Source organism: Notothenia rossii (assembly GCF_949606895.1).
Source record: "Notothenia rossii genome assembly, chromosome: 3".
In the NCBI taxonomy this organism is placed as follows: domain Eukaryota; kingdom Metazoa; phylum Chordata; class Actinopteri; order Perciformes; family Nototheniidae; genus Notothenia; species Notothenia rossii.
The window spans coordinates 42867940-42889097 of NC_136901.1; the positions used below are offsets into that span (position 1 = coordinate 42867940).

Sequence of the window (21158 nt, forward strand, 5' to 3'; positions counted from 1 at the left end):
CTGTTTTATGGCAGAAACATTGGAGCATTTAGTGGTGTCCTGTCCCCGGTTGGCTGGTCTTAAAAAAATGTTACAGGAGTGGGTGGAGGGGTTCGGGGAGGTTTTCTCCATACCACTTTTTGTCCATGGCCCCAAATACATCCTGAAAAAGAAGGAAATCCTACTATTGATCAATTTCTTGTTTGCTAATGCAAAATTAGCAATCTGGAAAAGTAGGAAGAACAAATTTGCTGGAGTAGGGTGGACGGATGCAGTGCTCTGTCTGAAATAAGAACAGCTCATCTCGTCAGATGGAAAGGGCTCTGACAGAATGTCTCTGGGAGAAACACAGCTTTAAAACATCCGAAAACACAGCGCGTCTGAGGGTGGAGCATGCATACTATACGCTGATCAATCATCTACAGGGGTTTCTGGATGTGTGGGCTGTTGGGCAGGTTCTGTGCTCACTGGGGGAAAATGACTCTCTAATATTGAAGTTTTAAAGGGTAGGTGAATTTTTTTGTTTTTAAGGTGTGTAAAAGATGATGTTTTGAAATGGGTAAAACGTTTTCAAATGACATTTATTTGGTAGACGTGAAAATCTGTTTATTTATTTGATTTGTGTAATGTTTTTTGTTTTTTGTTTCGGTGTATAGTTAAAACAAATGGAAATAAAATTTTGTTTTAAAAATCAAATCTTCTTCTTCTTCTTCTTCTTCTTCTTCTTCTTCTTCTTCTTCTTCTTCTTCTTCTTCTTCTTCTTCTTCTTCTTCTTCTTCTTCTGCTTTGGGTTTACTGGCAAGCCACAAACAACTTCACGGTGTATACGGCCACCTGAAGTCCCGGAAGTCCCCGGAGTTGGGGACTGGCTTCAGTAGAAGTAAGTCCGAGTAAATCGCCAGAAACGGCGGATTCGCTGGGCGAATTGCAAACCGCGCCCCGTAAAACTCTGAAACGTTTTTGTGAAGCCGCCATTTTATTTGCTATCATTAGCATTATTAGCATTAGCCCAGTACACCAACAGAGAGAGACTAACTTATGGCAACACAAAATAAAACATGGGAGCGGTGGAATGATGAGGAGGTCTCAGCGCTTCTGGCGATTTACTCTGAAGGCTTCAGTAGAAGCCAGTCCCCAACTCCGGGGGACTCTGGGACTTCGGGTGGCAGTATTCGCCTTGAAGTTGTTTGCGGTCTGCCAGTAAACCCCGAGCAGAAGAAAAATAAGTGGCGTCAGCGGCTTTATTTACATAATCCTCTCTCAGGGACCAGTGTTGGGTGTAACGCATTACAAAAGTAAGAGTTACAGTAATATATTACTCTTTGCTGTAACGAAGTAATGTAATGCATTATTAATCAAATGTGGGTAACATATTACTCGTTACAATGCTCAGTAATGCAGTTACCACACATTTTAACCCGAAATTAAATGGTGTTTTGGTTTTTTAAGAATGTACTAACATAGCGAGGCATTCCGACACCAGAGACAAATTGTGCGGGTAGATTAGTAAACCTGGTGTTTACCCTTCAGGGCTTCGCGTCGGGATCTTCGGGGCTGAATAGGCATGCATTGCACCTAGGGGCGGATCTAGACAAATATTCATGGGGTGGCAAGAGGGTGGCAGGAGATTTTGAGGGGTGGCATCCCCTGGCAGAAGTATGCTGATTTAATCGCAGTCATATCAATCAATGTTAACTTGGAAAGCCACAATATTAATATTTTAATTCAATAACATAGGGGACATTGGCACATCAGTAAAGCCTTACATATAAATAATACATATATAAGGTCGGTTGTACGGACACTATCATTTACAGTTTTTTACCATGTTCAATCTGAATTTTCTTTAAAATTAAAAACATCTATATTGATTCTGACTCTTCTACATCCAACTCACAGGTTTATCATTACTTTGAGAAAAAAGATTATTAATTTAACCCTTTTAGAAGGGAAGATATGGTCATTTGTTCTGGGAATGTCATTTTCGAGCCTGAAACCTGAAAAACAGGCTTGGGGCTTAAGAGTTTAAGGAATTTTAACTGAACAATAACTGAATGGGTTTGTTTCACTCTTAGACCAGCAGGGGTACCAAATGTATGCAGTCTGCTGCAATAAGTAGGCCTACTTTAATTAACTGTCTCATCGATGTTTGTCTGAGTGAATATGATTACTATTAACAATCATATTATTCCTATCAGCTGTCAATCACTGTTATGAACCAATCTAGAGCTAAGAAGTAGCTTAACAGCAGAGGTGGGAAGAAATTAACTCCATCCTGCTAGCAGGTTAGGGTAAAATGGAAAGGCCTGCACTTCACGAACATAAACCCTGCCAGCGACGAACAGTGATTGTAGAAAACCACAGCGTCCCTACACCAGGCATCACTGATGTAAACAATCACACTGACGCCACGGCTCTTCCCCCGCTAACCGTAGCTCTGTCTGAGCGGTAGCATGTTAGCCGGTCGAGCTGAATGGAAGATTCTGGGATGTTGTCATTTAGCCATGATTCCATGAAAACGTACACAGCACTCTGTTCCCTGCTGAAAAGACCAGCTTAAGGTGTGTTAGGCTGGTGTGTTAGGCTGGACAAGCTGGCCAGGCTGTTCTTGCTGGTTCAAGACCAGCCTGGTCAGCTAAACCAGCATAGCCCAGTATCTATGTCATGCTGGTCTATGCTGGTTTTAGTAGTGATGTGTCGGTCGCGAACGAACAATAACTGAATGAGTTTGTTTCACTCTTAGACCAGCAGGGGTACCAAATGTATGCAGTCTGCTGCAATAAGTAGGCCTACTTTAATTAACTGTCTCATCGATGTTTGTCTGAGTGAATATGATAGTATTAACAATCATATTATTCCTATCAGCTGTCAATCACTGTTATGATTCACATATTCATTTATTATTGAATAACATATATTTTTTGGAGTTAATGATGAATGTTCCTCAAGATGCTTGCCAGTGGCGTCGCCTGGCCGAGAGAGAGAGAGAGAGAGAGAGAGAGAGAGAGAGAGAGAGAGAGAGAGAGAGAGAGAGAGAGAGAGAGAGAGAGAGAGAGAGAGAGAGAGAGAGAGAGAGAGAGAGAGAGAGAGAGAGGAGAGAGAGAGAGGAGAGAGAGAGAGAGAGAGAGGAGATGGAGAGAGAGAGAGAGAGAGAGAGAGAATAGCGGCGCGTGAGGCTCAGGTTTGGGAAGGCTAAATAACTTGTTTTACCTGACGCTGCCTGCCTGCCTCTGGCGTCTATAGAAAAGAGATAAACTCAGTGAAAGCACGGGCACCGCCTGATCAGAGCTCAGTGTGCGGAGTTTAAATCTATTAAGTATAAATGAAATACAGTTTAAACTGCCATATGCAGAGAAGACGCCGACGTGTCGCACTTATCATTCATATCACATTATCAATCAGATCATCGACCATATAATATCATAAATGTATAATATATTTCCTTATCTGAGTCAGCTTCTTGAGCTGTATCTGGCCGTGCAACACTTACATTGTTACATACTGTATGCAGAAGTATTATTTTAAACAACACATTAAGCTTGACGAAACACTCAAGCCAAATGTAATTAAAGTCAGATCCACTTGTGTTTTAGACGGGGCAGTGATATCATAAACCTGTTAATGTAAGCATTCTGACACTTTTTATTTTACCAGCTATTCACCTTGCAGGTGCAACTCTGCTTGTATCCTGGATTATATGTTTAAGTCATGGATGTTTAAATTTCATATTTGTCTAATATTAGTTTACTTTTCATTAATGAAGTATGACACTGCGCTGTCAGTCCTCGCGATTGAGAAACGGCCCCTGGCTTGATTTACCGAGTGATAACCAGCTTCGTAGGACCGCTTAGCGAGAGCGCGTTTGTTAGGGTTAGTTAAGATATCATAACTCAAACGTATCCAGGGTCTGTTGAACTGGCTTCGTAGTACAGGGAACAGGTGGCTGCATAGCAGCGCTAATGTCAAAGACACAAACATTATACATAATATTTTTCTTTTACCATGCAGTGACAAAAATATTTGGGAAGGCTTAGCCTTCCCTAGCCTACAGTACCCGTCGCCCTTGGGGGAGAGGGAGAGGGAGAGGGAGAGGGAGAGGGAGGCCCAATCCCAAACCACTCCTCGACCCTACCCCTCCGTGACGGAGTGAACTCCGTCTGTAGCCACACTCGCAGCTCAACGAGGCTCCCTCCTGTCAGATGGAGCGAGTAAATACAGCAGAAACAGGAAATGCCGTAACTGTATGTAACAACGGTTTCAAATCAGCATCTCTAGACAAAAAAATGTAAATAATAACTCAAATAAAACTCCAAACATGTTCATTGTGTTACTTTTTGTAAAGCTCTTTTAGTTTTAAACCTGATGTTATAAGCTTCTTAGTTTTTGCAACAGTCTGTAAATATACACAACTTTATAATAAAATGCACACATTTACCTTTTTCTAGACTAAACACAGGTATGATCCTAAGTTAAAACCAAGCGGCAAACTCTGGGGAAGAGCCGGGACGCCAATACGGAAGAGCTACATACTGCAGTTCATATATTGGCCGATAGGCGATGGCTGCAGAAAGGAGCAATTTCCATAGACCCCCATGTTAAAATGCCCAATTTTACAGCAGAAAAAAATATGTTTCTACCCCTGGCTCCATACATTTTATTATCGATATAGTTAGATTCCACCTCCATGATTATGAATCTGTGAGTGAATTGTTTTCTAACACGACCCTTTTATTTATATTAGGTCTTAAAGTTTTTGCATAAATTAGGGCGTGTTCACATTGAGTGACCGCTCTGTCAAGTGACTGATGTCCGTGACTCATGTAATGCAGCCAAACCATTTATTACAATGCATTAATTTGATGACTTTCAAAGAGTAAAGCAAGCACTGCTGAATAAAGTGTGATTTTTCAAATGGAATGCAGTTGTAGGTCAACCAATCACAGAGCTTGAGGACTGATCACAGGGTTCAACATTTAAAGTCTTCTTTCAGCACTTCTGACTGTTGTTTCACAACATCATTTGTTCCAATGTGCAGTACCACATTCTTCACAGTCGGATGTTCAGCCCCAATATACAAGATCTTCTCAGCCAAGTCAGAGACCATATCCTTGGGAAAACAGAGTACTTCGGTGTTGTTCTTTCTTACTACACAGACTTTTTACATCTCTTACAGCAGAGTTACCCACAATCAGAGTTTCAGGCCCAGTCGTTAGCTTTCCCTCTAGCATTTTACTTTTGGAGTAGCTGTTGGTCCTTACCCTGCTGTGTGAAGAGGACAGGTTATCCAGGTCATCAGAAAAAGATCTCCGGTTCTGGGTCAGTGGATCGTATCTGTTCTGGACTGGCACACTCTGTGGTTTAGGAGGATTGTTTGTAGTTCTCCTTTTAGCAGCTGTCCACGGCTGTTTCCTAGTATGAATAGGGGTTGAAGAGGCGCTCTTCCTGGGTGATAGCAATGCAGGCCAGCCGGTCGCATCACAGATTTCAGAGCGCTGGGCTCTGCTTGTTGTTCGTCCGCCCAAATTCCATGGAAATAATTTACTCTTCGGCCTTGCACCCAGAGAGTTCGAGGGAGGACTACCACTTGTACATTTATTACCCAACACAGCCCCCCTGTTCCTTTAAATCCTTGTAGCTGCTAACTAGCTTTGAGTTAGCATGTGTTAAATATGTTCTTTATTCTCGCGTCCAGGAGAGAAGCTTTAATATGAGACTAAATGGAGTCTCTGAAAAGATTCAAATGGGATACTTTAATTAAAAAAGGCGCGGTAGTGTTACAGACAGAATATTGTTCCGTCAGACAAACAGCTGTGATCTGGTTCTCCTGAGCAAGAAAGACAGCGGATCTCTCCCCCGGCGCTGCTATATATATCCTCTGCTGGCTCCTCCCCGCCAGCCGGCTCACCTCGTCTCCAATGTCCGTTATTGCATTTAAACAGAGGATAGGTTCTTTTCACATTCAATATATGCTTAACACGCCGTTTCTCCTCATATTCTCTTTCATCACTTTTCATTTAACACATTCTAAACGCTGTAATCAATACTCTAAACAATACTTCTCGGCTCGTTTGGTTTCCGGTCATTCCGGATGTTGTCACATGCTACTCTCGTCTGTAAACAATGTATTCAAATAAACTGTACCTTCATTTAATATTCAGCATGATAGTATCTCGACATCTATAGTTGTAGTGTTAAATCAGTAGGCTTCGGTTTGCACCACTCCATATCATTTCGCTACTAAATTCACCTCTTCAGGAAATCGTATATTAGCCACATGCTAAATGCTAACCGGAGATGAAGGATTTTCAGAATAAAAGCTTAACTGCTTGTGCACAAGAATTTCTGGTTTTTCAGTATAAAAGAGCATTAAAACTGACAGCATGTTTAAACTACATTTCCCCATTAAAACATTGATTTTAATTTCTAACAGTCCCTCCTTACACACCTAAAAGGTGTGTATAATACTGAAATCAATGAGTTCTTCATCTGAACTTTGCATATTACATATCTCATATTAACAAACATACAATCAAATGGAATGGTTTTACAGCCGGCTTTACAAAAATACAAAATAAATTCTTGTCTGTGTTCAAACATAAAAGTTTTCCCTTGTGTATAACTTCTAGTGTTTACATTCAATATCATTCTTCAAAATAGCAGCAATGGCTTGGTATCAGAACATTTCTTCCTCCCTCCTTTCACAGAAACTGTTCTCATACCACGCTCAGTGTTAAGGCACTTGTTTTTACAAAGTGAAAAGAAACAAACCATTTTAGAATAGCAATGATTTATACAACATGAAATCTACCATATTAGAATAGTATAAAATAATAATGTCAAATACAATGGACTATCTTAGAATAGTGTAAAATTAATTGGAATAATAAAAATATACTATCTTGGAATAGTATGAAGTAAATTGAAATGGATTCACTCCATTTTAATTTTGCTCACTTCTTCACATGATTTCATCATTTAAAGAATCACATCGGCTGGACATTCATTGATCAATCTCATCTCCGAACATCCATATCATTTAAACTAACTCATCATTGTCATCAACATCTGTATACGGGGTGGGTCGTCTTGTTCTGCTAGCATTTGTAACTGTCTCCTCCTGAGAAATTTACCCTCCCTCCTTTCATACCATTTAAGGTATGAAAGTAATATGTTCTCTAGAAGGGGCCGTTGTGCGTTCTACTCTGGGGTACGGCAGTCTAGACAGTCATTTCTGGGAGAAGATTTTGGTCAGTTCCAACAGTTGTAGAGTTTCATCACTTAAAAGTTCCTACTCAGTACCTTTGGGTGGTCTGTTCTAATGCAGTGATAAAGTCCCTGAAATGGTGTGAAAACCGGTGGAATATCAATAACTCATTATACTAATTTATTTTCAATTCTGGTCTACTTAAATAACTATGCTAACCCCTTTTACAGTGTGTGGAACCTTGGGTGCCCGAGCATGTGATAATTACTCCCTCCTTTAACAAGGATTTTAAAAACAGAAGTCATTTCATTAATGGTTTGCAGTTTAATTCAGGAATTTACACCTATGGCAGATATGTTTCTCCTTTAAATAACATCTCTAAAAGTCAGGTCATCTGGTGAATGGATGACCTTTAGGAGCTGGTGGCGCTTGTCTTTTAAAACTCATACTCTGGTGCCGTGCGCTCCCTCTGAAGCTGCAAGTAAGATTTAAAACATCTGCAGGGTGGGTTGAGCGACCCCTTCTCCCTAAACGATGTTTGTTGTAACAAATATGTACCATCACAATGAGTGATCCAAGGCCCCGCATGTATTACTCCCAACTACATTAGTTTTTTTTTTTTTTTTTAAATTAAACTTTGCTTTCGCTCTTTGCCCAGTGTCATTTTAAAACTCTACATCTTGGACGAAAAACAAATGTTATTTCCACCTTAATCTTCCCTCCTGAGGTAATAACCATGCCACAATGGAGAAATCAATACTCTAGATTGGAACACCATCTTTGGCTTGGTACTAGCTCTACCTTTAACATTTTCCATACTAATAAAGATTTGTCTGCTTTTATAGAGTGGTTACTAAAACCATCCCTTTAAACTGTAGGTCTATACTGTAACAAGTTCAATCTTCCCCAAATTCACACATGAATAAAAATCTCTTAAAGAATAATTTGTTCATATGATGAAAAGATTGAATAATATGTTCTACCCTCAGTGTGTTTTTAGGGTTATTTAATAGTTTCCTCTTTTTTCTTTATAAATTCACCAATTTATTAATTCATGGCTGATAAATCTTTTTCTTTACGTATTTCTCGTTGGTGAATAAGTGTGTTTATGTGTAAACTCACTCACTCCCGTTTTCCTTCTCTCCCCCTCTGGTTGTCAAGCCACGACCCCCTCACATTCTGCCGGACCATGCCAACTCCTCCGTCCTGTCCTCTTCTCCGTCCACCTTCTCCTCAGTCCATCTGCTCTTGGATCCTTCCGCTGTAACTCTCTTCAGTGTCCCATCTGCTTTGCTTTTCATCTCCTCCTTTACAGTCTCTACTTTGTTGCATGGAGGGCGTATTCCGCTCTCATGTCCCACACTCTGCTCTTGTGCCCAAATCTTGTGGCTCAGCTTGGAACTTCATGTCCTGTGGGGGACCGATGAGAGTGTGCCTTTTTATGTCACCTGGTTTTGGTTCTTGGTGCCTCAGGTGGAGATAGTTCTGGATGCAGCGTTGGAGTTGTTGGTTCAGCTCTGGTTCTCTGTCTGTTCTATGGAGGAGGAGGAGTCTTCCGTGGTGAGGTCTTTTGTCTGCTTGGACGATGGGGTCGTAGCGTTCTGACAGGCGGAGAGAGAGAGAGAGAGAGATCTCGGGAGGCATTACGTATAGTTACATTCTAACACACTGAGGTAAAATAAATCCAACCTTTTCCACTCTATTTTCCTAATCTTACTATCCATCTTAGTTGTTAAATGCCATCTAAACACAATTCATGTCTACTAATAATTTTACCATATCCCTAAACATTGCCTTCACCCACTGTAACATGTTTATTCCAATTAACTCTTTCAGGAAACCATTTTCTTCTATAAATTTAAATACCTACATGTTTCAAGCACCACATATTTCACACACTATAAAAGAACGTCTCCATATTTTCTCCATCACTTTAAATCTCACTGTTATTTAGAACCGTAGTAACTTTGGTGACTGGACATATCTGCAATGTCGCCACTATCTGCTGGGGAATCTTGTTCATAGAGTTTGTACGTACAAAGCTGTACTTGTGGGTTAGTAGCCTGTGTCAACTGTAATCATTTTCAATAATTGTGCTCAGGTCACCGATCGGTTGTTCATAGCTTAACAGGGGGTGTTTCTGGTACAGACTAAAACATGGATCCAGTGTATTTAGAGATTCCCCTAATCTGTAAATCCCCATCACTTACATATCCCAATCACTTAAACCCATCTCATCATTTGATACAAGAACTGCATATAAGGGGGTGAATCATCTTGATTATAACCGCCTCTTGTTTGGGACCGAGTATTTCTAACTCCTCCTCTTGTTGCTCAGCTGATCTTTTGGCTCTGGGGATAAGTGAAAGTCTCTGAAACACAGCTGGAGTCTTGTTAGTGATGTGGGCATTCTATGAGTGAACTAATGGATCCATGTCTTACATAATATTGTACTCCCCTTCCAACCAGAAAGGTGCCAAGTGTAATGAGCACAATCAACAATGCTATTCCGACTCTTATCCCTAAGGGACCCCACAATTGGTTTGGCTTTGTTCTCATCATCTCTATTTTAAACCTGGTTGTGTCTGTTACAGAATTTAAATAATGAGTACAAAAATAACATAACAAATTGGACTCTTTTTACAGATGTAAAACAAAAAATAGGTATTCACATTAATGTACAATCTATAAAAATCTATAGACAATTTGTCTTTTGAGCTGTTTCTATCTTTATCTTATTTCTATTTATTGTTTTGTTCCAGCTCTGCCAAATCAGTCCTAACTCCCAATAATGTTCTGGAAGTTGCCAGTGAAGGGTGACAATGTGTGAGGTGGTGTCAATTTGCTCCTTTTTCTTTACCTTTAAACCGGAGCGCGTGTGAAGTTTGTTACAACCTTTCACGCTTCCGTCCACCGGGGATCAGCCCACTGTCTTTTGTGAACTTTCACCCTCACCCAATCACCTGGCCGAACAGGAGTCTCTTCTGGTGTCTCGTCTGGTATCTCTGTAGTTTTCCTAGCCTGCTGTGTAGACAAAACTTGCATAATATTACTCAGAGTTCTGACATATTCATCCACTTCTATTTGTCTAATATCTAAAACTGGACCACTCCCTCCTTGGAGAAGGCCCGAGCTTCGGCATACCTCTTGTTGACTACATGTTATTATTTATTAACTACAACGTCACTGAAATCAACATCTCTGTATAATCATGACACTCCCTCCTTTGAGCATAAAATGCTCAATTAATATTGCAATGATTACCGTATTCTGAACAGGACATGTAAAACCCATAACGTTGCATTAAAGAAATATAACTTCTCCGTGTACCCACAAGGGGTACAAAAATATCGTATGATTTATGGTTTTCTGATGGTATAAATGCATATTCACTATAAAAAAATCAACAATTAGCACTTAAAAGTTTACTTGTTTCAATAATGGCTTTTGTCATGGTATTATGCATCATCGTTGCTGCGAAAAACAATACCCCTGGTGTCGCTAATGCGTCTCAATAATTCTAGGATTAGAGGATTGGTTGACACTGCTGAACTAACATATGATAAAATAATATTTCTCCAATGTGTGCTGGTTGATCATCAGCTGGATACAGTCCTCTTGTTTGCCATTGTTCCAACAGTTTCTCCATGTGGTTCCATGTTTTTTGTCTAAGATTTGGAGCTGTTATGGCATCTGATCTGATTTTTACCCTTTCCTTGATATCTGCAGTTGAGCCTGGCCCTGCGTCTAGTCTCAACTTAGTTTGTTTTGGTGACATGTTCTCTAATTATGTATTAACCTATCAAAGATGAAGCACTAATCTTCTGACTAGCACCTTCGTTGCTGTTCGTCCGAACTTTACATTTTTTTTTTTTTTTTTTGCTCAAAGTTTTATTATTTTTATAGATTTTTTTTTTTTTTTTTTTTAAGTTTAAGGTAAAATATTAATAAAGTTAATTAATATATAAAAAATATGCAAAATTAAAATATGAAATGTTAAAATAAAGTTGTACCGTGTATGGTTTTGACTTTGAAATATGAATTTGGTTCAAAATCACAATGTTATGGTGTTTCCGCTATTTGGGTAATAATTCTGTACTACCACCAGAGTGCGCTATTTTAAATTCCAGCTTAATCCACTAGGGAATAGCTGTTTCAAAACTGACTCGTTTTTGACAAAGGAGAAACGTAGTTTCCTCAAAAATATCTTTAAAATAGGAATTTACACTATGGTTAAACAACACAACACATAACCGCCAAAACACATTTGCAAAGAAGAATATTCACAATGTTATGGTGTTTCCGCTATTTGGGTAATAATTCTGTACTACCACCAGAGTGCGCTATTTTAAATTCCAGCTTAATCCACTAGGGAATAGCTGTTTCAAAACTGACTCGTTTTTGACAAAGGAGAAACGTAGTTTCCTCAAAAATATCTTTAAAATAGGAATTTACACTATGGTTAAACAACACAACACATAACCGCCAATACACATTTGCAAAGAAGAATATTCACAAAACCGCCAATACACATTTGCCAGCAGAAGTACTTCCAATAGTTCTAACTCTAACAAGAAGTATGATGTTCTTTAGAAGATGGAATGCCCAGCCTCAGTGTGTTAAAGCAAACAGAGTACTTCAATTAGCATTTCATGAAATGGTGACTGCCGTGGCTCACCGTGAACATGAGGTCAAGACAAAATGGCAACTGGTTTTCCAACCTTTGACCTGAAGAACAAAGGGATTTGAGAAAACACCTGGAGTTGAAATTGGTGAGGTGATATTTTGTCTAGTAAATTCAACACACAACACTGTAGTTTAAAATAACATTTCCATTTAGTTTACAATGATAAATGGGCCTCATACCCTTACGTCATAGCCCTCTACCCATGTACGTAAATGTTTTGACTTTAAGAGCCAGTATGGTCATTTCTTCTGTTTAAACACGCTATTTATGGGACAAATAGGACGCTAAGCAAACACAATTAGAAGAATATCGTCTATCTAACGCACGAATGTCGCACTTCCTGCCGTAATCCACAACGCAATGTCTTGAAAAACAGAATGGTGTAACCACTGAGAGCTTCACACTACTCAGGCCTTTTCCTTGAAATAGGACTTTTTTAAAACAGCCTCACGCTGTTGTTACACAAAACACTCACTCCAATAACCTTAGCTTCAAACTTTGGCTGTGTCTCTCCCTCAAGCAGTCCCGACTGCTTAATGGCCTAAAACCATTCACGTAAAACGTAAAACGCCACAAAAGACACATATAGTGATTGGCCTCTAGCCGACATGTACTAACAGACAAACGAATAGCATGCAGGGTTAAATAGAAAAAAAGAAATTGAACTCACCCTGCCTGTAACAAAGCAACGCCACGTGGTAGGCTACCAATATTTATCAATTTAGGCTTGTTTTAACTTAAATTGCACAGCTATTTTCAGGATCCGCTGGCCGCCGTCAAACACACAGAACTAACATTGTCCTACATTAACTATTGAAGAATTCGATATAACAGGTTTCTCCATACCTAGTTGATTTGAGCTCTCTGTGTGCTGAACGGATGCCAGCGGGTCCAGCAAGCAGCCTGCTGTAGTCTCTCCCGGTTTTGCGAGATCCTGGCTGGCTCGCCAATTGTTAAATATGTTCTTTATTCTCGCGTCCAGGAGAGAAGCTTTAATATGAGACTAAATGGAGTCTCTGAAAAGATTCAAATGGGATACTTTAATTAAAAAAGGCGCGGTAGTGTTACAGACAGAATATTGTTCCGTCAGACAAACAGCTGTGATCTGGTTCTCCTGAGCAAGAAAGACAGCGGATCTCTCCCCCGGCGCTGCTATATATATCCTCTGCTGGCTCCTCCCCGCCAGCCGGCTCACCTCGTCTCCAATGTCCGTTATTGCATTTAAACAGAGGATAGGTTCTTTTCACATTCAATATATGCTTAACACGCCGTTTCTCCTCATATTCTCTTTCATCACTTTTCATTTAACACATTCTAAACGCTGTAATCAATACTCTAAACAATACTTCTCGGCTCGTTTGGTTTCCGGTCATTCCGGATGTTGTCACATGCTACTCTCGTCTGTAAACAATGTATTCAAATAAACTGTACCTTCATTTAATATTCAGCATGATAGTATCTCGACATCTATAGTTGTAGTGTTAAATCAGTAGGCTTCGGTTTGCACCACTCCATATCATTTCGCTACTAAATTCACCTCTTCAGGAAATCGTATATTAGCCACATGCTAAATGCTAACCGGAGATGAAGGATTTTCAGAATAAAAGCTTAACTGCTTGTGCACAAGAATTTCTGGTTTTTCAGTATAAAAGAGCATTAAAACTGACAGCATGTTTAAACTACATTTCCCCATTACAACATTGATTTTAATTTCTAACACATGCCTTTGTCCATTCTTTTGCAACACTGGTAAAGTGGTGTCATTCCAACCTAGTCCATTCACTTCCACGTTAACTTCCAACCGTTGCATTTTCATTTCCAACACGGCCATCTTCTGTAGAAGTTTGTGGAAGTCATCTGTAGAGAACGGAGGCATTTCGCTGCTAACTAGCTTAAGCTAAATAGCATGCAGTACCAGGCTTTAGCTGTTGCTTGGCCACGCTGTAAGACTGAGGTCATCGTAAAAATATTGAAATATGGCTGAAGCCCTCCGTCTATTTACAAAGAATAACTGTCCCAGTAATAGGTTAATGTTCGGGAGCCACTGCTCAAAGTTTTCAGAAAAGAAAAATAGAAAAAACAGCATAAAAAAGTAAGCCGAGGCAAGAGCAAGCAGAAAAGTGTCTGCACTGTAAGAAGGCTGCACGTAGCAAAGAGACTTAAAATATACTATAAAGAGAAACAAGGACACAACATTAATGCTTTCAAAGAAACAAAACAAGACAAAAAAACTAAGGAGAACAAACATAAATTACATCAAATAACACTAAATAAAAGACAAAATAAGGATAAATTCACTGTTTAATCCTCTTGTTATTTTTCTTTGTGTCTTCACATGTTTCCCATATTTCCACATTTCTTCTACTTCTAATTTAGTATTATTTCACATATTTCAGAAGTTTATTGCCAGGTTCGTTTACACATGGGAAGGAATTTGATTTGGTGTTGAACATAAACAACAATCTAAGAATGTAAGTTGTAAAAGTTCACACAGAAATATTTGGCCCTAATATAGAGATTTAGGTTTTTGAATTGCATATCAAATTTCCATCCATTTGGATTACATAGTTCTTACATAAATTGACAGATAAACTCTATGCATTGCAAAAACATAACTATGTCAACAACCTTATTATCAATACATCCAATGTGTTTCAAATGCGAGAACAAGGCTTATGTATATTCGATATAAATAAAACCTATGCATTTTAAATTCACAAGAACCAGGTTTATGTATACAAATAAATATAGCTTATTTGGTGTATTAATTTAATAATGCATAACATTTATAATTGTTTTTGGTAATAATCTACTTTTGTAATACATAACCACATTCCCCACACTAACAGCACTAACAAAAAAGTAGACATACCACCTTGTTTCATATTTTAATGCATCAAGAAATCACAGTACACACCCACAATGTATAGACTTGTTAATAATCAATGGTCAATATTAAACCCAAAGTGCACGCACAGCCATTAAAAGTGACACAGTATCGCTCCCTTAACCCTGACTGTGTAGCTAGCAGTGAATGTTGCTATTGCTAATGGCAATTTAAGTTAGCAAACTAACCACTTAATTGTCCAAGCAAACCTAAATGTCGATGTAAATGAAGAACTTTAGGAGCTCATAATGAAAAACAAATATTAACAGTTTAAAACAAACCCATTTGCTTGCACTTTAATATGTGTAGCTTTCTATCAATATTAGTAAGCACAACATCCACAGATAACTTCATACTCTTTATTTTTTCAAACCGTAGTAACAGACAAAGAATTAAAGGTTTTAAAATCATTAAAACGTACCTCCATTGCTGTCATGCAGCAGAAATAAATGGCCTCCGTAACCGTCCTAGCCGGTGTTTCAGACTGTAGGTTAACGTATCACTCCGCCTCCGTTGGATCACCGCTGCAGGTGCACAGAGTTCCTCCGCCAGCGGCAGTATTCTCCTCATTTAGATCAAAATGTGTCTTTACTTTAGTCCGAATTAAAAGATGACATCTTTAGGATATACCAGTTAATTACATCCATGCTTAAACCTTGCATTCAGTTTAAAGAGGGATTTTTTTAAAACTCAAATGTGGAAGCATACGTTTTTGCACCTGCACTCCCCTCCTTTTTATTTTTTCAACTGATAACTTGCTGAGTCAATGTGACAAAAATGTTTAAGTTGTCAAGATTGTGAATAAATGTAAGTTTAACCTTCTAAAACTAGAAACGCTGAGTTCAAAATCAAAAACTTGTCAGAGCTCTTTGAATTAAAGAGACAATGTAACTTGACATAACTAAATGGGGCTGTGATGTTTTACAGTGTACATGTTATACATTATTAAATGAATAGTTGGGTCTAGAACCTCAATTCCGTGACCATTCTTCTGCTAAGATGTTTTGACACTTGATTTGACATCATTGGACCTTTTATAAAAAATATAGACCCAAGGTCCCTCCCAAAAATCCCGGCAATTTTTGCTAGAGGGCCAAATCCAAGATGGCTGCTCGCGCCATCTTAAAAAATTAACTTTTGAACCAGAGCGCCTAGAGTCATGTGTAAATGCACTTTTTGGGGTAAGTCGGCCACAAGGATTCAATTTCTGACATCAGTTTGGTGCGATGACATCGTTCGGACCCACAAATCCAAGATGGCCACCATCCGGTCGAGAAAATATACACGTTTTGAACGGGAACATGCAGGATCACGAGGTACCGGTCACGGCAGTAGAACAAGCACTCACTGTTATAAACTGAAGTATATATATGTACTATATATGGGGGCGGAGCTTCCTACAGGCGATATAGGCGTTTGCCTAGAGCGCCACCCAGAGGGGGGCGCCACAAATAAAAAAAAAATAATAAAAAAAGTTTGCTTGGCGCAGTTTTGGCTCTATATCTGCAACCATTATTTAAAAAAAAATAATAATAATCTAACATAAGGGAAAATGAGCCAAAAATCTAAAATGGTCGGTCGGTCTAAGAGCCTCAGCTTTAAGTGTTCACAGTCAGAACATGCTAGAGCGCTGTGCATTGATGGGTATCTGTCAAGTGTTTTTAAAATTGATCGTTGAGGAAAGAAAGACTAACGTTAGAGAACTGTGAAGAGGCAAAAGCCATCGGGGCGCAGTATAAAAACAGAAGAAAAGAAGAAGAAGAGAAACGTGCCAAGTTGAAAGGTAGGCTATGCCATTTTGATTGTATTGTCAACATTAGCGAATGGATCATGTAATCTTGCTAGTTAGCCAAGCCAACGTTAGCTAGCCAGCGTTTGTTATTACCATTCAGTAGAAACTGTCATAAGGCTATTTTTGTTGTGTCATGAAATAGAAATATTAGTAATAATAACAATGTTAGTTTTGGTGTAGCGAGCTACACGTTAAGTTTACCTCAGAAAGCAGATTGACTATCCGAGTCAAAAATTTGCCAAATTCAACCCTGTCATAATGTGCGCTAACGTTAGCTAACTAGCTCAGTGGTTCTCAACTCCAGTCCTGTTGAATGTTTTCGTTCCAACCCAGAACTAACACACCTGATTCAACTGTTCTAATAAGATAGTCATAGCTCTTGATTAGTTGAATCAGACCTGTCAGGCTGTCCAAATGCTTACTAACTAAATAATAGCTACATTTAACAAATGGAAATTATTCTTAATTTCTTATCTGCCCCCATATCAATATCTAATACGTAGGCCTACTTGTGTTTCTTATAGGGATTCATGAGTATGCCGCACGATATGGATCATAGCTTGTGACAATGTCCAACATTCCGTGTATCCTGCAGTGTGGAAGGGTTTGCAGCAAAGCCACCGATGCCATTACCTCAATTGAAAAATGGGACACTCTAAAGAACAATACAGAGTTATGGAGCGGTCTTGACAAGTTCGGAGACGTCCATACATCCATCGACTGGGATACAGGTCCCGTCGGACACTGTGTCCATGATACATGTAGGTTGACCTTATGCAATGCCACAAAACTGGAACAGGCCAACAACAGACAGAAAAAACGAGTTGTCGATGAATGCCAAGCTCAGTCTTCGTCTACGTCTGACATTAGTTCCACAGCTGCAACTCCATCTTTCAAGCGGCTGCGATCTAGTCTAGGGCTGATACACGATAAAAATAAATGTGTGTGGTGTTGTAAGACGGAGTCGGCAAAACATCCAGAATCAAAGTTGGTCCTGATTTCGTACGATCATGCATGGGCAGCGTTCAAGAGCCATACGGTGGCTCTGGAAGATGAACTAATGCGCGACAGAATCAACTGTCTGATCAATTATGCAGCTGATCAGCCGTATGCACTTGAGATCAGATATCATCAAAAATGCTGGTTTAAATATGTTCGTAACTACCAGAGAATGAGTGAAGATGACAAACTTCCCCACATGCACAATGTCACTCTCCGTGAAGCTCAGACAATTTTCTTTGATAACATCAGAACAGTTATCTTTGATGAACATGAACTAAGGTCACTGCAGAGCCTCCTCAGAGATTACAGCTCTATCGTTTCTCGGTATGGATTCCCAACATCTGGAGTCAAGTCATCCTACATCAAAGATATCCTGACCCGGGAGTTTAAGGACAAGATCGGCTTCCACTCTCGCCCTCAGAGAAACCAGAGCGACCTAGTCTATGACACATCTGGGAGCGGTTCATATGTCGAAGCAGCGATCTCCTCTATTGGTGTCAGCAGTGAGCAACTGGTGCAAAATGTGGCTGCGCGGCTCAGAGATGATGTCAAGTCCATCAAACTCGTCCCATGGCCTCCACGAGTCGAGGAGCTAGAGGAGGAGGAGGAACTCCCGCCTCTCGTTTTGCAGTTGCTATCGGCTTTGCAGGGGAAGCATGGGGTAGATCTGTCTCCAAGCACACTTTCTCTCACCTCTCTCATCACACAGTACATTATAAAGCGACCCACCACTACCGCCATCAATGCCACCGTCACCCTTCACGGATTGACTCGTAGCAAGGAGCTTGTTGATTCGTACTACAAGCTGGGCATGGGGATCAGTTACCCGAACGTGCTTCTGCTACGTGATGTTTGGACAATGCATGACCTTGAGCGGTGCTCGGTCTGTCCGGCAGAGATCGCTGAAGGGGAACCAAGCATCAGTATCATCGACAATGACGATTTTCGGAACGATACATTGACAGGAGGAGGTACTTCACACCGCTGTAATTTGATGTTTCTGCAACGCGAAGAACGTCTTGTACATAAGCATGAGGCAAACACCCAGGATGAGCAACCGCGGATCAAACATGCCAAGACTGTCTCGGACGTGCTGACTGAGAAGGCCTCTGAGATGCAAACGGTTATGCCATATAGGACCGTCAAGCGTGGCGAGCCTCCGATCCGTCCTAAGCCTACTACTGTCTCATCGAGTACTGAGCCTCAGCGCCAGCGAAGCATTATTCATGCCCTTGCACGTGCTGATGTGAATGGTGACCGCCCTGTTGCAGCCGAACAGAATATCCCTTCGTACAACGGGTTTCACGCTGGATTGAATATGTGGCAGGACAAAAGCAAGGCTTATTTTCATACATCTTACAATCAACCGCCCGACAAGTCAGTTGTGAAGGACGTCATGGACAAGCTGGTTACCATCATCGCAACTAAGCACATGCCCTTTGCCTTCTTAGTTGGAGATCATCCCGTGTATGTCCTCATCACCCTGCTCAAGGCCGAAAACCCAAGCAAATTCAGTGCCATTGTACCTTTTCTTGGTCCCTTCCATACACAGTGTGTGATGATGAGTGCCATCTACAAGCGGTACAAAGGTAGTGAACTAGGTGAAGTACTTGTCGCGGCTGGAGTTATTGCCGATGGCTCCGTCGATCGTGCACTGAAAGGCAAACATTATAAGAGGGGGCTACGCTGCTTGCGACTTATGTACGAGGCCCTTATGTGTCAGCTGATGAAGGAGAACCTCGGGCCCGACCTGGCTGATGAGACGAGGGAGAACCTTGACATTCTGAGAGATACGAGTCAATCCGAGGAATCCCGCGCTGATGCTCATGTGGCACTAGAGAATGATGCTGACCTCAAGAGCCTTGTCACCAACATGTTCACCCACGTTGAGGCCAGTGACATGGCAAACTACTGGAGGGATTTCCTGTCCATGACAGACGCGCTCATGCAGAATGTACATGCGGTCCATATATGCAACTGGGATGAGTATGTGAGCTCTCTGCGTGCGATGCTGCCATGGATGGTAGCTTACGACAACAATAGATATGGGAAGTGGCTGCCAGACTTTTGGGCGATGTTGACAGCTCTCCCTGCAGATCAGGTTGCGTTCCTTCGTACTGACTTCACCCAGTCCATCACAGGCAACCCCTATTCCAACATGGCCTGGGACATGTGGATCGAATGCACCATGAACAAGGGTAGCAAAATGAAGTCTGGTTGGCTCTCTATCCTACAGAATGAGAAGCAGCTGCTGGTGCACTCCAGAAATGTGAACAATGTGGCCCAGATCCGGGCAGCTCACAAAGCCCATGCAAACCGAAAAAAGACAAAGAGGAAGCACACGGAATGCGGCCCCAAACGGATGCGAGAAGATGAGCAGTGTGTGCAAGACCTGGTTGAATGCATGCATGAGTTTGACACCTTCCCGTTCGATACGGCCTCAACCACCCTCCGTACCTTGCAGTCGGCCATGCCCGCCTCTGATGAGCTCGTTGCAGACTTCAACTCAGCCCATGCCGCAGGGGAGAAGAAATTGACCCACTTTTTGGAAGAACGGGTATTCAATAAGAATACCTCTCTTCATGCACCCGTCCCTCTGTGCAAACGATTGACGTTTGCGAAGGCGTTAAGCAAGGAGAAGCCATCAGATGAACTCAAGGCGAAAGCTGCAGAAATGGAGCGAAGCGCCCTCAAGGCAATGATAAACCTGGTTGAGGGCAGTCAACTTGTGAACCTCCCCGAGTTGCTCGAACATCGTATTGTCGAGGAGTGTGTGCCATTATTTAACTCCAACGGCACCTTCAGAAAGACACAGAAGAGCATGCTCGTGCAGAAGCTCTCTCTGGAATCTGTAGATCTGCAGGAATCATACATCGCTCTTGTGGACATGGGCATGATCTGGAGGATGGCAACTCCATCAGCAGAGGATCGGCGGACGCAAGATGGCAACCCATACAAGTGGTCGGACTATGTCCACAAGCTATCATCTATTATCCTTGCACGCCATCATAATGCTCACCGTATCATATGTGTGAACGACCCGTACGACACAGCATACTCGACGAAGGATGACGAGCGAGACCTGAGGGTACAGGGAAACACACATGTGCCCAACACCTACATGAAATTGGGTGACGCATTCCCCACTGCCAGAATGTTCAAGACGCTGCTGTGTAGCTCCAGCAACAAGGGGCGGCTGCAGAAAATGATATGCAGCTACCTGACCGATCTTGCACAGAGTGTTGATGTGGAGATTGTCTACTCTGTCGGCTCCCACTGTACCAACTTATCAACCCAACAACCGATGCAGAACTACAGCTTTGACCAGTCTGAGGCTGACACTGTCCTGTTCTCCACCTATGTAGTTTTGCGCGAGTCAGGCTACAGTGGTCCAGTTGTCATCGATGCCACTGATACGGATGTATATGTTGCGGCAGCACTTATCTCACAGCAGCTGCCAGGTATGCTCTGTATCAAGAGGAAGCAGGAAACGGTACGCTGCTGTGACATGACAACTGACATGATGGCCGACTGTATTGTGCAGCTGCATTGTATGACAGGCTGTGATGCAAACTCAGGCTTTTACGGCAAAGGTAAGAAGTCTGTG

General features: G+C 41.1%; 1 protein-coding gene across 1 annotated transcript in view; it reads right to left on the reverse strand.

The window, feature by feature from the left end:
- Positions 1-5709: 5709 nt before the first annotated feature.
- The window catches only part of LOC307033598 (uncharacterized protein), a 127804-nt gene continuing 112355 nt past the window's right edge, over positions 5710-21158 (reverse strand). The window contains exon 4 of the mRNA XM_079672128.1: positions 5710-12886. Within this exon, the coding sequence (XP_079528254.1) occupies positions 12837-12886 (50 nt within the window). The 3' untranslated portion in view covers positions 5710-12836. The remainder of the gene's footprint in view (positions 12887-21158) is intronic.